Source organism: Stegastes partitus, unplaced genomic scaffold (genome assembly GCF_000690725.1).
Source record: "Stegastes partitus isolate 25-593 unplaced genomic scaffold, Stegastes_partitus-1.0.2 Scaffold451, whole genome shotgun sequence".
Taxonomy (NCBI): Eukaryota; Metazoa; Chordata; class Actinopteri; family Pomacentridae; genus Stegastes; species Stegastes partitus.
Genome location: NW_007578182.1, coordinates 300701 through 318866, shown reverse-complemented (window position 1 = coordinate 318866; position 18166 = coordinate 300701). Strand labels below are relative to the sequence as shown.

Sequence of the window (18166 nt, the reverse complement as noted above, 5' to 3'; positions counted from 1 at the left end):
ACGCAGCTTTTGAATTAAAAATGGGACGTACTTGGTACATTTTTGCATCAAAACACACGTCAAAATGGAGTTATCACATTTAGACGTTGCTGACTTTTAAGTGGCTTCTGTACAAACTTATAGATTTATCACCAGATATTTTACTCTAAATATTTAACCCTCGGCGTAGCTAGGTTACAGTAGTTGGTTTGTGTATCTGTCTGTCTATTTGTTTGTTACCAAATAACTTGGGAACGGTTGGATTTTGCTCAAATTGCTTTCTTCACAAGTTATGGAGTGATTTGTACTTTAAAACGACCGTGCCAAATTTCTGCTGCTCCATCAGACATAATCGTCAGTGGCAGTGTGTAAGTAAGCTTTAGAAACTACCTACAACACTCTAAACACATTTATAGTGAAAAGACGTTGCTATCACAAGACTGTCTTTGTTCAGTTTTTGGCAGCTGGCTGCTGTTGACTGCATGCATGTTGCAGAATGTTCAACTTGAGGTGGACATTGCATGTGTGAGTGAGAGCAGGGACACATGGTCACCATTGGGCTCTATGGCGAGGGGCGTGGCATCTATAGCACGTGAGTTACCACGAGGTCGATTTGTGTACGTGTTGCTGACAGTTCAAGTCTGTGTGAAATTTGCTGGTGTGAAGCTAAGACTGTACTGCACTGACTCTCTGGTTCGGCTGCTCCACCCTTGAAAGTGTGGCACGTCTTTGGCTGTGTCTTGCTGACTCTGACTACTCGACAGCAGGTATAATATAACTGTAATATTTAAGGATTAAAAAAGCATCATACTAAACCAAAAATATTACCCAACAGTAATTACTACAATTAACACAGTGTTTTTGTTGCTTGTGATTGTATTTTTGGGGGGATGCTCATCATACATGCTACAACACAGTATGCACGCAGCGCTGAGGGTCAGTACCCTGGGACTTTTCATAATTTTAAAGCAATCTCCTTATATATGGATGAAATATTCTATTTCTCTGATGTTCAAGATAATCCTGACATGAAATAGCAAAAACCAAAAGACATGGAGCTGAATTAAATGGAGACAGAGAATCCATCCGCAAGATGTTTCCCAGACAAAGGAAATCCTCCATGCTGAGAAATACTTTTCACTCAGCACTGCTGATGGAGAGTCAGAGGTCTGCTTTCACTCAGCCTGGGGAGAGTATGAAAGCTCTTAGTTTAATACAGGGGCTGTTGGTAGCTTCAGAGCTCAGTGGTTTTCAAACAGGGAACAAGAAGCTCCCAGAGGGCCTTTGTAGAGCCCCAGTGGGTCGTCAGCAAAGTGACACACAGTTTAATGTCACTCCAAGTTAGCGCTTAGATCTACCATGCAGTCAGCGTTAGCTTAGCATCACAAGCGCTCAGGCAGAAACGACCTGCTGTGGGAAATGTCCATTTGAGGTGAGTAGAGAAGAACTGCTAATCAGCCAGAACGTTTTAGTCGTGTTGAGCCTTCGTAGTGCTGAAACTGTTGTTTAATGGATTAGACAATGCAAAAGTTAGCTGCAGTGTTTCAAACATGAGTATTTGATGCAAGTTTGTCTTTAGCCAGCCAATGAGAACTTCTTGTAGGCTTTATAGATTTATAAAATTCATTTGTTTGACAAAAAAATTCATATTGCATCATCAGAGAAATACATGTAAATAAGCTGAATAGCTGAAGTCTCCTTTGTCAGCTTGTGATACTGAAATAAATTCACATGTAGAGTGAAGCAGCTAATGCAGACGTTACAGGCATGTTCAGCTTCTTCTGCTCGATTTGTTGACTCAGTGGTGAAAGATATTGATCTCGCTTTTCTTGGTGACAGTGATGGCTTTTCACTGTATCAGCCGGCTACACAGGGCGTCCCAGATGGCCCTCTTACCAGTTCCTCCTGGGGAATCTGAAGGTGTTCCCTGGCTAGATGAGGTGTGCACTTAGTTGGATGTGCCCAGAACATCTCCAAAGGAGGCGCCCAGAAGGCCCCCTAAATAGACCCAAACCACCTCCACCGGATCCTTCCAGTGTGACAGAGGAGTGACTCTACTCCAAGCTCCCTCAAGATGGCTTCTCATTGTATCACCAAGGCTGAGCCAAGCCACCCAACAGAGGAAGCTCACGTTGCCTTGTTGTACCCATACTGTCATTCTTTCAGTCACTTCCCAGAACTAATGACTGTAGATCAGGAGTTGAAATGTAGATCGACTGGTAAATCCAGAGCTTTGCCTTCTGGCTCAGCTCCTTTTTTTTACCAGGATGGTCTGGAACATCCACATACTGTTGACGCTGCACCAATCTATGTCCAATTCCATTATCTCTTCACTCATGAACAAAATCCAGAGATACTTGGGATAACTGGTTTGTCTTTGGCAGCAACTTATTTCAAATCACATTTCAAAGTAACTAAGTAAATGACTTATTGCATCATTATATTTTCCCCCTAATGGTTGAAACTACACTCTTCCACATGAATCAATTACTGGCCCCTCACCACTGTGTCGCCCTCTATTTAATACTCAGGCCTTACAGGGGAGGTAACTATCAATCATGTCACCAGGTACTGCTCACTGTCTGATCATATCAGCTCACTGTGATAACATTAGATTATAGAAGTGTTGTCAAACTGAATGCTGACAATAACAGTGCTATTTGTCTTTACTTACATCATTTTGTGTATTTTCTGTCCAGACCTACTTGGGGTTTTTGTTTCAACTTACTTTAAGAAGGCTTCTTTCAAAACCCCACAAAAAAAATCATTTCTCACCTACCTTTAGTGAAGATTGATTTTAGTTCATGGTTCTATTTGCAATCATTCATAAGATGTATGCCTCAATCCTAAAACAATTGGAGGTGAATGAAACAGCATAAAAATGTAAATGGAAAGGTTCTTTCCAGAGACAGTATCTCTCTCCTGCTACATACACATCTTTAATGGCACTATTTTAGCAGAATGCACTCAGACTGAAACTCCAAAATCTGCAGATTGTCCAAAGTAATCACTTCTTCTGAAAAGATACGGTTAATTTTTTATATGTAATTTTTCAGTACAGTGAGCACCACAAATGAAATTTCATCCATCTCCACTGCATTGGGGTGAAAGCAGAAATATTTTAAATCAGCCTTACACTTTATTTTATCTTTGCAGCACTTCCCAAAAAGTATTCTGAAAACTTCTCCTGCTTCTTCTTCTTCTGAATTCAACAGCTGACTGTTGTTACCTTGGATATGAACGTGCCCCTCTAGATTAAACGGCTAAACACATTTTCTTGTTACAAAACGGTGGATCAAGGATTTTTTTCAGGTGAAATACAAAGAATAGAATATGATCTATGAATATGTTTTAGGTTTGCATGTGCAAGGCCATAAAGAAAGAAAAATGAAACCATTGCATTGACAGTTTAAAAAATAAACGCCAACCCATACAGCAGGACACGGACTGCCAGTACCAGCTGCTTCAACTCATTACAGAGATGAACTTTAATGATCACTCTGAGCTCAGACAGAGCAGAAACTGAAGGTCTGCTCACTAATTCATCATCGCCATTTGTGTTGACGTCAGCCCGAGATCCGCAGACAGCTGCTAGCTAACGTTAGCCGCACGGCAGAGACAGAATCCACGACCTCCACAGCTTCATTTCTCATACACAGAGATAACATCAACAAACCCAAACAGAACTCATGTCTGCGCCTCTCGTAGAGACAATCTCTAGATCAGCTAGCAGACGGAGTCAGCCAACAATCCTAAATTACAACAGTCCACTAAACTGTAAACTATTTATGCAATAGTTGGCAAGACTGTCGTGATTTAAAGTGATATCCAGCTATTGTCCACATTGTCTGAACCTAAAAAGACCCTGGTGTACTCATTATAATTCCATTTCCACAAAGCAAACTGAAACACTTACAACATATAACGATGCGTAAACATTGCTGATAGCACTGGTGGGGTTTTGGGGGGTTTTCTTTGGAGAAAAAGCACAAAGGCAAGGATCAATGTAGAAACTTGATGAACAGATATTGGATCATTCAAATAAAGATCATAATTAATGAGAAACATAAATGCTTTTTATCCAGCCCTACCATCGAGATACCATCAGACATTTATCTATTATAACAAATAGAAGTTTGACCCCAGTTACTACACAGCATATATCATTTGGTGACATGTTTGAATCCACCTGATGAATCAAAGTCCAATATTTACTTTCTGTCTTTACCAGCTCCTCAGGGAAATAACTCCTAGTTTGGGTTTGAAGTACATCTTTTGTGACACCAGTCCTGAAACTTTTCTGACACACCTCGTACGACATGCGTCTCTTCTGTATGTTCACTAGCAGGTTTGTATCTGTGTCTGTCTGCTGTTCTCTACTTGGAAGGTAGTGTACCGTGGCTTCTTTTAGAGCTCTGAAAACAGCTGCCTGCTGCTGCCAAAAACAACACCCTGAGAACACTGACGGTGAACCAGAACAGGAAAGTTGCAGACTGGGCAGCTAAACAACAAGCTGGAACTCACTATAAAGATCTGTACAGCTGACAGTTCTCTGTAGGCTTATCACTGCACACAAATCAATAATTACAGCTGTCTGATAGCAACAAGAAAATATTTGGGGTTCTTGGTAATTAGTTTACCAAAGCCTTTTGATTTCCTCTTCTACACTCTCAGGTTTAAATAGTGATTTGTTTCTATTTAACCTCTGGACGCTGTTACTACCAACCTCTGACAAACTCAATAGTTTGCATCCATTGATGGAGACTTAAGATCTGAAGGTTCAACAGTGGCACCCATTACCAATCACTTTAGATAACAGCAGGAGCTAAGAGCATAAAATGTTAATGGAAATATAGACGTCGTCTCCGCTACAGTTTTTACATAATGGGAGGCACAGAGCTCTTCCCCTGAGACCTCGCTCCCCCTCAGAGAACGAGGCATGGAGCTACAAGCAAATAAGTCAGTCCAGCGGCTCAGTCTTCAAACACACTGAGACAAAAGCAATCTCACTGTCCCTTCTTAAGTCTTTAAAGAATAAAGACAAGTGGGAGACTCTTGAGACGTTTCCATGGATACACTGGTGGCTGTCGGCGTGCTTTGAAATGTCAAACCATCATATTAGCAGGTCGGACTTGCTGCTTAATATTAGGTCGCAGTTACAGGCCTGGTGAACGCACAGAGGTCGACGGCGGAGCTCCACTTGTATCTGGCAAGTTCACAGAGGATTGACTCTTCAGAGTCTTGCTTACAAACACCCATTACTGCGAGTTTGTTGGACACAATGGCTCTACGTCAGCTCAAGGCTGTTCTGCATTGTCAATATCTCCTGTGAACAGTGGGTTCAGCTGTTTTTTTTCTTCTTGAACTTGGCTCTCAAAAATGCAGTGTTGATAAAATTCTTTTGGCATCGCCTGACTCGAGAGGCTCTCTCGAGGAGAAGGAGAAAAACAAGTGAGCATGACCGACCCTGCTGAGTGGGAGGGAGGCTCAGCAGGAGGGGTGAAGGGGGGAAAATCATCTGTATCCTTTTCCTTTTTTGCACATTTCCATTTCGAAGGACCCCTGGTGGCTTGACACTCAGCTGTGCCTTTCACAGGAAGCAGGCCAGCCAAATGCAGCTCTCGCCTGGCCTGCGACTCAGGCGGTGACCAAAGCTACTGAGAGACGTTTGAATACGTGGCAGACAGGAAGCTGGTGGGATGCAGTATTGATTATGGTGGTTCAGAAGTGACTGTGGCAACGAGTCAATAGGGCAGACTGTTTGCACCTGAAGCCTCGCACAAAGGCTGGTTCTCTGAGCGCAAAACGGTGAAATAAAAATGTGCATGAGACACAGAAAGAGAGTCTGTGGGGGGGAGAGAAAGCTGGAGAAATAAACAGACACAAAGCTAGAGAGAGTGACAGATTGATAATCTCAGTATGGTTATGCATGAACTGCTGTTTATATGAACGGTGAAATTTTCATACTGCTTTGGCAACACTGCAGTGTCACAGGGAGACTAAAACTGCAGCTTATCAGGCTGCAGCGAAGGGAGGAAGAAACCAAACGCTGTCACCGAGCCAAAACAGAAAAGAAGCAAAAGAAGACGAGGAGCAGAGCGACGGCAGTGCAGAGGCTGGTGTGGTGAAAACAACGGGGATATTTACCTGGAAGGCCTGCCAGAGCTGATCGGCCAGAGTGCTGATCTCCGACAGGATGTGACGAATGAGAAAGGACTTTGACATGCTGCTGCTCCCCAGCGCGATCAGGCACTCCATCAGCTTCTCTGCAGCCTGGAGCTAAGGTTTGGCAAAACAAGATTTTACTGACAGTGTTTCCTTAAAACTTTCTTTATAACTCAATAACATCGAGCATATGAAATCCGTCACTCCACTGATTCCAACTCTATCAATCATAAAGTGGCTACAAAGAACATGTGCTGACAGTTAAGTGTCACACAGATCACAGGTTGTAACCAGGCGTTCTGCAGTTTGTCTGTTTAAGACTTTTTTAATACCACTAATGCAATTTACAATACAACACACACTTCTCAAGATATGACAGATTTTATAACATTCAACAAGCAGCATCAAAGGGATAGTTGGATAAATTCATGGTAAATGGGTCATTAATTTAGGTTAAATAAGTTTTCGCTAAAATGAACTCTTCCTAGGGCTGCAAGGTGGCTTGGTGGTTAGCATCGTTGCCTCGCAGCAAGAAGGTCGCCGGTTCGTGTCCCGGTGAGGACATCTGGGATCTTTCTGCGTGGAGTTTGCATGTTCTCCCCGTGCAGTGTGGGTTCTCTCCGGCTTCCTCCCACACAGTCCAAAAACATGTTGAGGTTAATTGGTGATTCTAAATTGTCTGTAGGTGTGAATGTGAGTCTCTAAGTGTAGCCCTGTGATAGACTGGTGACCTGTCCAGGGTGTCTCCTGCCTTCACCCTGAGTCAGCTGGGATAGACTCCAGCCCCCCATGACCCTAGTGAGGATTAAGCGGTGTATAGATAATGGATGGATGGATAAACTCTTCCTAGCTACTGCAGCTATAGTAGTCACAGTGTTTGACTGAAAAGGATTCAACACACTGTCACAATAATCTTGTTTCTAGTTCAGAGGTGTATAACATCTCCAAACAGCCTGTAGTCATTCATAGACATAATTAATAGAAACTGCAAAACATAAACTCTAAATAAAGATTTTTTGGAGACTCTGAGTGCCGTTGATAGCTGTGTCAGTATGTATGAACAACTACAGGGTTCAGTGTGATATATCCCAAAGTTCAGTCAATAGTCTCAAGTTTAAACGCCTTACCAACGAACAGTCAGAAAACCCAAAGATAATCAGTTTAGTATCACATCCAGCAAAGACGAGCAGTTAGTTCTCATGTTTTAAAAGCTTAAGCAACAAATTTATGGCGTTTCAGAAATGACTGAAACAACTGCTTGTTTCTTAGAATCATTTTCTGTTGACTCGGGCTGCAACTAAAGATTTCATATGTGAATTATTTATTCACTGAACTGAGTAGTCTGTTGGTTTATAAAATGTCAGAAAATGGTGAAAAATGTCAATCTGTGTTTCCCGAAGCCCAAGAAGACATCCTCAAATGTCTTGTTTTGTCCACCACCCAAAGATGTCCAGTTCACTGTGACAAAGGACGAAATAAACCAGAAAATGTTAAAATCCAAGAAGCTGGAATCAGTGAATTTAGACTTTCGTTTAAAAAAAAATACTCAGACCAATTCATCAATTATCAAAACAGTTCTTGACTCATTTAACAGTTGAAAACTAATTGATTAATTGCTGCAGTTTTCCGTTGATTAGGCATGAGATGAATAATCAACACCGTGGACAGAAATCGATGTTAGTTGCCAGAGAATTAAGTGTAGATTAGTTGAAGACATTGTGGTTTTTTTGTGCTGACTCACAAAGCTCTGACATGAAGACATTACCGCTGTAACTGGGCTAAAGTGTGTCACTGCCTGATATGATTATGTAAATCGCAGCCTGTGGACACGTGGACTAACTTTACTGCTGATCTCAAGGAAAACTTATGAATGAAGTGAATTTATTTCGAACAAATAAAAGGGGAAAAAAATGTAAAAACAAAAGGAAATAATTTTAAAAAGAGCTTTAATAAAGGGCAAAAAAGAAAAATAATATCGCATAATCCAATCATAATATTAATAATAACAAAAAAGGAGTGGGAAAAAGTATACACTTTTAATTTTGACAGTCCTAATGCAGTTTTGTTTTTTTTTTTGATAAATGTAGGCTTTATTTTTATTTTTATTTTCCAATGATCTGGCGACCCCCTGAAATTGCCTTGGGACCTCCATGGGGGTCCCAACCCCCAGTTTGAGAACCACTGGTCTAGATTGTTAGCTAGCATGTACCTAAAACAACTTCAACTTCAAGCTCAAATTAAACACTGAAAGGTAAATAAGAACTATTTAGTAATGGTGCTTTCCAGTATATAGTTGCAGCCCTATCGATGATTGATTGATAATTTCAGCTGTAGCCACAAAGGTTGTTTTCAAAGATTTTTTTTTTTCTAAAAGCCCCGAGTGAAATCTTTAGAAACCCTGTTTTTAAAACAGCCAGAGGGAACATTTTGTGTTGATAATGTAGCTTCAAACAAACCCTGTTTTGTTGTCTCACTATAGGGGAGATAAATCTGGTGAACGCATATGGAGTGTGGTTGGAAATCAGTTCTTTAAGCCTGGAGCAAGGGTAAGTACTGCTCCTGTTATTTTTCTGATTAATCACTGGATTTCTAGAGATAAGGATCCCACCTTCTTGTGTTTTTTTTTTTTTTGTTATTATTATGTGAGCCACAAACCACCTCCTCCACACACCAACACACTCTCTGTCTGCTGCTCCTGAGCCTCCAGACGCCTCACACTTAGAAGAAGCACAAAACCCTGTCTGGAGCTCATTAAGAAAATCTTAATTCTGCTGCTGATTCAACTAAAATAGGCACACAGGCAAAATCTAATTAACTCAGAAATAGTCCCAATGCTGTTGGGTTGAAAAAAAATATCGTAAAATGTTGACACAGGATGACGAGGAGTCAGAAAAATATTTTTAGTCTTGAAAATCTTGCCGATCATGATTTATAGCACCGAGGTCAATTCCTGGCACAAAATGCAACTGGAGCAAAATCATGCAGTGTTGTAAAATTTAGTATTTGTCAATGGAGAAAAAAAAAAAACACGGAATGGGAAAGTAGGAGTCCAACATCCACTGAGAATGAACTTGTGCACTTCTAAGAACTGCAGGGAAGCTCTCAGTCCAGTTACAACAGAGCCAGACTGCTCTTATCAACAAGCCCTCAACAGCTTATTTCTGCAGCACCTACCGGAAGGCTGCAGGACTGTTTTCTCAATCCCAGCCCTGCCTGCTCTCACTGGATTTCTGACTGTTACCACCTGTACAATATAGACAATCATTTTATGTCTGCTCCCGTCCTGCAGGGACAACACTGTGTTTCACTGTGCAGCCTCGTGTTAGCCTAATAAAGAGACGCATACCTGTCTGTAATAACGTAGGAAAATTACAATAACTGTCATATAAATAACAGATTCTAAGGAAGCAGGTTCACATTTCATACATTTGTAAATAGTATCTTGCTATACGTGCAGGAGGAGGAGCTTTGTCTTTGCAGGAGAGCCTGCTGGATGTCAATATTTTGCACATTTGTAGTCACCAAGTTTGCTTCTTTCCATGTTTAGTCCTATTTAAACAGGATTAGTATTACCTGGGGACCTCATGTTATTGAGATATTTCATGCAGCATATTTGGAAGAGATAAACAAGGTCTGCTTGAATTTCCTAACATTATCCACAGATACGTTATTAATAGGCTGCCAGCTAATAATTGTTCAGCTTGTTGAGAGACAGCAAAATGCTACTTGCCACATGCTGCCATGCATGACATCCAACTAATCATCCTTTGAGAGTTTGCTCTCCTAATGGACTTGAGCTTTCTGTGAATGTGTCCGCTGTGCGGGGACATGAGCCTCCTGAATTTGCACCCAGAATGCTGCCCAAACTTCCATTCATTATTGCCAAGGCAGCCTCCACAATACTCAGGCGTGAGAGAGGAAGAGAAAACCAAAAACCCTTCCAGAGGAAAGAAAGACTCCAAATCACAGAGATGCCGAATCGTACTTGTCTAAATATGGTAGATAATTTACGGTGGAATTTTTATTTTACAAACAACAGACGTCCACAGAGAAGGCCACAGACGACCACTGCGATTATCACAACATACCAGAAGTCACCAGGTGATACAGGTTCCAGGGATTTTGTCATTAACATCCTAGAAATGCAGCCAAATGTCAGGCTTGTCTTGCTTGAATTTTGTATTATAACACTCTGCTTTAGTCTTCTTTGTACCTGCATTTGTTGCCTCCACCATTCTGCTTTCTGACATACATTAACCACCTGCTTGCACACAGCAAAGTTAAATCCACCTGCTCCTGCCAGATGTGCAACTGGGTCGCACGTAATCCTCATTTTCGGAATTGTTTGGCGACTCAGTTTCACATTTCAGACGAGATATATTTCACTTCTGGCATGAAATGTGGGTGTTAACATGTTAGCTAGGTGGCAATATTTAGGAACATTTGCAACAGCAAATTGGTCACAAAAGGGTAAAGGTATTAAATGCTGTAAGTACACTTACAGAAATGGCAGCTCTTGAATCTACAAATGTTAGAATTGTTTAAATAAGTGGGTTTCTACCAAGAGCTACACAGTTTAATGTCGGCTGAAAGTTAAATTGGTAGATTGATGCTGTGGCAAATGAGCAGAGCAGACGTGCTAATTAATAAATTGATTTGGTGATGCTGATTTTTGTGCTTAAGTTGCACGATAGCTAGACATTAACATGCAGGCACTTAAAAGCAGTGATGAAAAACTCTTCTTCATGGGGCCACAAACTGATTTTTCATGATGGAATAAAAGGCGAAGCATTTTTAAAGACCTTCCAAAGAACAGCCGACAACTGTGTCCTTCGTGCTGCATGAATATCAAATGCATCTGATTCACCAAACAGGGTCTGTAGAGAATCAGCAACTCTCAAACACACAGGGAACATTTTCACAGCAGTGTGTCACTCACTACTAATTGGTTTGAGCATAACAAATTGAAACAGGCCTGAAATAAAGGGAGTGAAACAAAATAACCGCTCCGTCTGATAATCCAGCCGCCACAACGGTCATTATCATCATTATCGCCATAACTCCCACGACCCCTCTGAAATCAATAAAACACAAGCTCAGATTAATAGTTTAAGGTCGAGTAAATCCAAATCGATTTAAAGATAAGGCCGGTGTCATTCTGTATTTCCTGTACTGTCGACGAATCCCACAGAAAGACCCAACCTGGAAGTATGTCTCTCAATATGTTCTGACCTCCCTCCTGTGTCAGTGATCACATTTAAAGTACATTTTTACCAACAGCTAGACATCGTAGTTTCTATTTTTTTTTTTTAACTTTTGGGAACCGTTTTCTTTTTTGGGACTATTTTCAGTGGCGGATTCATCTACATTTGGTGCTCTACTGAGTATCTGTGGCAGCAGGAGTGCGTACGCAGGAGTCAGAACAAACTGCAGAGTGTGTGTTGATGGTAATGGAGGAAGTGTCAGCCAGTACAACGGCGTGAGTCACTGATGTGTTTTTAATAGTTTTAATGGAGCTCCGTGGCGCTGTGGCTCGGCACGCACACTTGTTGACTAGAATATCGACAGACTTTCATATCCCGATGCCAAACAGAAACAACACAGTCAGCTGCTGCTAATTCACAGTCGCTCCGTTTTTCATCTATTTAACTGGGAGTGGCCCAACACAGCCGAACCGTCCTTTGTTGCCGTGCCAGTAGGCAGCTCCGCTGCAGCTGGGGATAAAATATTTTGGCTCAAGGACGTCATGGCCATTGTTGCTTTTCAATGCGGTCTGAGGAATTCAGCTGGTTCACCTTGTACAACTCTGAAAAGCAGAGTTAAAACTGGTAGAAGCTGATCAGATAGGCGTGTTCGGCTGTGTCCTTCGACGGGAGGAAGGGAAATTAACAAAGAAACTGAAATTCAATTTGCTTCGTATTGCCTCTGACGCAGATTACCCCCGAGTGCGCTATGATACGACGACATCAGGTGAAATTGTCTGGAATGATTATCCCATCAAGAGATGAATTCATAATTTGAAACGATTAAAGAGAGGAGGTTGTTATTCAGGTTTTCTCAGGGTGTTTCTTCTTTTGCTGTAACCTGTTTGAGCTTTTGGAGCCCGATAAGTTTTGAATAGTTTGGTTGTTTACTTACAAAACCAAACAGACAAAGCACTTGAAGAGTTGCTGCTCCTGAAGCGTTTTGATTTTGTGATGGTGGCCGATTGTTGACTCGCAGCAAATCGAACATCTATAAGTGACTGAAAAGTACTGCTTACTGAATCGCGCTGTTTGTTGAATATCGCTTCAACAGTGCGTAGTTGTGAGATCAATAAGCACATTCTGTTCTTTCTGGTCTCTCCTGACCCAGACATGGTGGCCAACGCCTTGCTACCCAGCTGCTTGCAGACACCAGGCATTCTTTGTAGAAAGCAGGCATTTAGTTTCTGTCCTGCTAATGTTGAAACCACAGACTGAACAGACACACCGAGCACCAGTCCACGGACCCAGGAGGTCAGGAGGCCCTTTAGGCTAGAGAGTCCGTTTAAAGTGATCGGGAACATTTCTGGATTCAAAGTCAGTCAAACAACTACAAAGTGACACAAAATGATTGAAAAGAAAAAAATGATCGAGATGCAAAATGAGCAAAAAATGACCACGATGAAATGCAAAATTACTACAAAGCCCACAGAGTCGTGAGTTAAAGAGATGCTCAATGTTCACACAAGGACACAAAGAGATGAAAAACGGCCAAAGAGACAAAAGACGACTGAAAAGAAACCAAAAAACTACTACAAAGAGATTCAAAATGACTAAAAAGAGGCAAGGTGGGTGAAAAAAGAAAGCTAAATGACCACATAGTGATGCAAAATGATCCTTTTATATGTCGATGGCCCCACAGTGCATCCAGTTGTAAAGTTACTTATAGATTTTGTTAAATACATCAAGACTTCAGTCATATTTTAGTGTTTTAAAAAGCTGACACTGAAATAAATTAACTACTAAATAGTAAAGGTTCTCTGACTGTATTCAGATCCAGATCCTCTACATCAGGTTCAACATTTCCACCTGAGCGCTGCCTTTGGGTGGCTGGGTGGGAGTCGTTTCATTTCCTACAGTCTTCAGTGTTACTTCTTGTTGTATGCCCTTTAAAAACACATAGTTTTAACCTTTTGAACAGCACGACGTGACTGAAAAGGACAACAGCCGTGTGTGTGAACTCGGTAACACTCTGCAGGAGAAACTAACAACCATCCAACGCTGCTTTACGCTGAAACAACTTTAAATAATCCCACTCTTCACGTTCGCAGACAAAAGCTGTAACCGCAACAATGAAATTAATGGAGCGATGAAAGGTGCACTTGAGCGTTGCGTTTGGGGTTGAAACACATGAGGCGAGCTGGATTCAATATACAAGACGGTAATAAAAGTTCTTCCCGTAGACAAAAAGGATGACACGGTTAAGATGAGGCCAGCCAGACACTAAACTGCTCTCCTCTCTCAAAGGTTATTACATGAAATATGTCTGCCGTTGAGCACAGTGGGAGAGTGACATTTGAAAGGCGTCACTTGGGATTCAGGATCTGCAATTTCATCGTCTGGGCTCTTCATCTTGTCCAATTCTCTTTCCTCCTAGAGCGTAACAACTCCTCCAGGTGTGTCTGAGAAACCGAGCCAGAAATAAGAGCTCTCCTCGAGGACGTGAGCGGCTCTGAAGGCAGGACCTCCGCTGGGTAAATTGCAACAGCTTGTGGCATTACTCGTGAAGATGGAACGCACTCGGCCTGTGAGCACTTTGCCGGCGTTTCCAGAGGGCTCTTATTCAGCTGTTTTCATTGTTTGACTACATAGTTGGGGTTTGTGACTTTCCTTCACTACCAAACTGATTCCAGAGCGTTTACAGCTAATACCAGGGATTCTGTACAATTCACAAAACATGTCCAGAAGACTGGACTGAAGGGAATTTAATGTGTTTTACCCATTTGCCTGGGTTACAAACAATAAATACTTATTAAAACATGAAGTTATTTAGACTTTTGTCTGTCTATATTTCTCAGATAACAAAAATTCCTCATAGAAAAAGTCTGAATACAAAATTACTCAGACCCTTTGCTGCAGCACTTCAAAATCTGGTTATTTGCATCTTGTTTGCTTTAATTATCCTTGAGATATGATGATATGACACCCACATTCATTCTTTGACATTCTGCCAGGAAGCGTTGCATAAACTGCTTACATCCAGGTGTGCATATCTTGTGGAGACGTAAAGCCTCCAGTCTTCTTGCAAGACGGTTTCTAAAGAGCCTGAATTAAGAATCTGAAAACATTTGTTCATTTAAATATTTCCGTTTCGGATTTTGAAATAAATTTGCAACATTTTCAAAAACCACATCTTTACTTTGTGTAATATGCTTTAGAGTTTAGAACGACAGCGATAATTTACAATTTGAACAGATTTTTGCTGTAATTCACACATTGAGTTGATTTTTAGTTTCCAGATACACGTCATCACTGAATAGGTAACTGGATATAATAATATCTAAAAACTACGACTGTGTACAGCAGCCAAGGGACAAAAAAACACATTTAGGATCTTTGATTACCTACTATGACATTTTTGAGTTAATAGAATTCAGCACTTTTAAAGACTTTTCAAGACCTCTGATTTATTGGTTGATTAGTTTGTTTCAGAGTTGACACAGAAAATGATTGTTAGTAACCACAGGGATGGAGAACCAGGATTTACAACTGACATCCATCCACCCATCCATCCATTAGCTACACAGCGACGATCCCCAGAAGTACCGTTACATAATCACATAAAGCAACCTGACACATGCCACAGTTGAGGTCCATCCATCCATCCATCCATTATTGATACACCTCTTAATCCTCACGAGGGTCGCGGGGGGCTGGAGTCTATCCCAGCTGACTCAGGGTGAAGGCAGGAGACACCCTGGACAGGTAACCAGTCTATCACAGGGCTACACTTAGAGACAGACAACATTCATCCTTCAGTGATGACAGGTTATTACTCGTGACGTGTAACCAGTCAGATGGCGCTGTGGGCGGGACATTGCTCAGGACAAAGTGTGACTACAGACAGAGATAGTGTGGCATATTCATAAATTTAATTTGTCTGGAATCTGTTACAAAATGATATCACTAATCGGAACATCAGATCTGATAATCAGTCAAGCCAAGTGATACCAGTGTCATTTACAAGGTTAAGGATTAGAGCTGCAACACAAAATACAGTCATGACTCGATAATCCGACCCTAATCAATCCAAAAACCTTGCTATCCAACAGGTTTTTAGGAAAAACTAATGGAACCCATTAAAAATACCTGACAGCCTTGGATTCCGACTCCGACATGACATTTTATGTCACAAATAAGGATAACGACGTATTATCTGACTGAACAATCCCACAGATTGGCTACGTTCAGACTGCAGGACTTCATGCTCAATTTGGATTTTTTTGTGAAATCCAATTTTTTTGGGAGTTCGTTCTCTTTTCCAATTAAATGCGACTTGCATGTGATCTGCTGTGTGAACTTCATACGACCCAAAAGTGTCCCGCATGCACAGAAGAAGACACAACAACGGCACATGCAGCGAGCATGCTCAGTGTTTGCGGAAGTAAAACACCCAGTCGGAGCACTCCCCCGGGGTGGAAGTGGCTGTAACGTGCACAAGCGCACCGGTAAATTAGGTGTGAAATCCAGCAATGCATATTGTTCTAACAATACACTAGTTATTATAACAACTATAAACAATAAATATTAACAACAAATGACCCTTCAAGCATCAAGCCCTCCTCTTGACAATCCAACAGCCTTGCTATCCAACATAAAAGAAGGTTTTACATTTAGTGTCGGATTATCGAGTTACGACTGTAACTATCAAGATCTGCAGTATTTTATAAAATCATTTAAAAGTTCAAATCCTTTTACTAATAATGCCAAACATTACCCAGTTAAAGCTGCACAGTTCTGAGAATTTGCTTCTCCTATTCGTCTTGTGAACAGTAAACTGAACATTACAGGGGTTTGGACAGTTGGTCATACTGAGAAGAATAAAGGTTAAAGGAATAAATTGCTTCAGGGCAGACTTGTATGCACAGTAGGAAGTTTTATGGCCTATCCTGCATGTCAATGAAGCACAACTAGGAAGATATATTTTAAAGTCGTGCTGCACCTGCACCTCGCCCTTCACTCTCCACCACCTAATTTGCAAGACCTGTGATGGATGTATGCAGACCACCATATGCTCAGCGGCTTTCCTGTCCGTTACGGGAAAAATGGAATGTCACATAGAGAAGAGTTAGAGAATTACAATTGCATAGACACACCCCGTCTGATCGGCACTCTCATGGTTTCTTTAACACAACCATTTACTCCAACTGGAGCTTTGTGGAATTTGGACAATACTGGCAAAGTCAAGAAATATTTTAAAACTAGCTGAAGATGAATTCATAATTATGTAACGTGAGGAAGACTGTTGGAAAACCTTTCAGTGTAGTTGAAATACTATTCAATGTATTCTTACAGTGTGAAAATGAGGACAGTTGTCCACAGACTTCCCCATTTTACATCACTCAAGTGAGCTCATGAAATCACTTAACTGAAAAGACAGCCTTGACGAGATGGAAAGCCACAGTATGGAGCTAATTTCATGCCAAAAGTTAACAGAACATGTTTTAGGTGTGTGTGTGTTCCAGACTCTGTACACACTGTGCTTTCTTTATAATCTCCAGAAACGTGTTGACATTGGACAAGACTTTTCCCACTTTAACTCAGTGGCTGCAGCCCGAAATCCCATCATTCTCATTTTCAGAATGTACTACAGCAAAGAAAGCACTGTGGTATACAGCATGCATACAACTAAAACTAGTCAATCATTTTAGCAAAAGAAAAACTAGGAGTCATCGGTAAGAACAACGTGCGTCCTCGTTCCTGCAGAGTCCGTTACAGGGAAACACAGTGAACACATGCTCAGCATTCCATGAACACTCCCAAACAATGTCATCCCGTGACAAATGTAAGACTGTTCTTGAACGGCGTGTTTAATAGATTAGTCTGGTGTCAAAATGTTTTAGAGTCATGTGCCAGTGGCGGTTTTCCTCTGCCGGTACTCCCTGATCATGTCAGGAGTCATTTTCAGGATTATAATTACCTCTGCCCTTCATCTCTGACCTCCCCCCCCGCCCCCTCGCCATATCTGGATTGTCTTGAACAATCAGTTTGACTGGCAGAGCAATGAAGTGCTCACTGAACGTCAGAAATATAAAGAGTTCATTAACGGGAATCCTCAAAGTGGTTGGCTACGTCCTTATTGAGTAAGTTGAAAAGGAATGCACATTTTTAATGGAAACTGTGAGGAGGTTATCTGCTGCACACAGAAAATGCTTAGAGTGGTGAAGAACATAAATCTACGGTCAAAGTCAGAGCACTGACATGTGTGAACAAAGTCTCACTCATACACTACATCTGTATTGTACCACAGCGTCACAGTAAACAGTGATTTGTGCTACCAAGTGTTCGGCACTGAGTTGAGCTGAAAATCGCAAAACAGAAATAAAAAATGTTAATTGTTTGCATGTAAGACATTAAGTGCAGATTAATTTGAAGCATTGAGGTGCAAAATGAAGCTGAACCACTAAAACAGTTTTGAAGTGTTTTTTTCAGTGTAATAACTGAAAACATTTAAAGTTTTGATTTCTGGATCAAACCATGTAGGCAACTTAAACGCTGGTTTGCACTGAAAGCAACCAAACTGTCAGTTCATGTATATAAAAAAATGAAAGCATACAACTGTCATTTAAAAGAATGAAAGATGAATGAATGTATGCGTATGAGTTATGACACATGAAAGCAGCTCAACTGACGGCTGACGTATGAAAGCTGAAAATGAAATGTCATCTAAAGTTTAAAGGGCAAAAACAGTTTAGCTGTCAGCTGGTGTACAAACTGTAATCATAAAGTTCCAACTCTACTCTGTACCTGATTCAACGTTGACTGCGACACACCACCAC

The 18166-nt window shown here is 41.2% G+C and overlaps 1 protein-coding gene across 1 annotated transcript in view; it reads right to left on the bottom strand.

Moving 5' to 3' along the window:
• The window catches only part of mei4 (meiosis-specific, MEI4 homolog (S. cerevisiae)), an 82964-nt gene that overhangs the window by 48058 nt on the left and 16740 nt on the right, over window positions 1-18166 (bottom strand). Inside the window, exon 4 of the mRNA XM_008286356.1 lies at window positions 6127-6258. Coding sequence (XP_008284578.1) covers window positions 6127-6258 — 132 coding nt within the window. The remainder of the gene's footprint in view (window positions 1-6126; window positions 6259-18166) is intronic.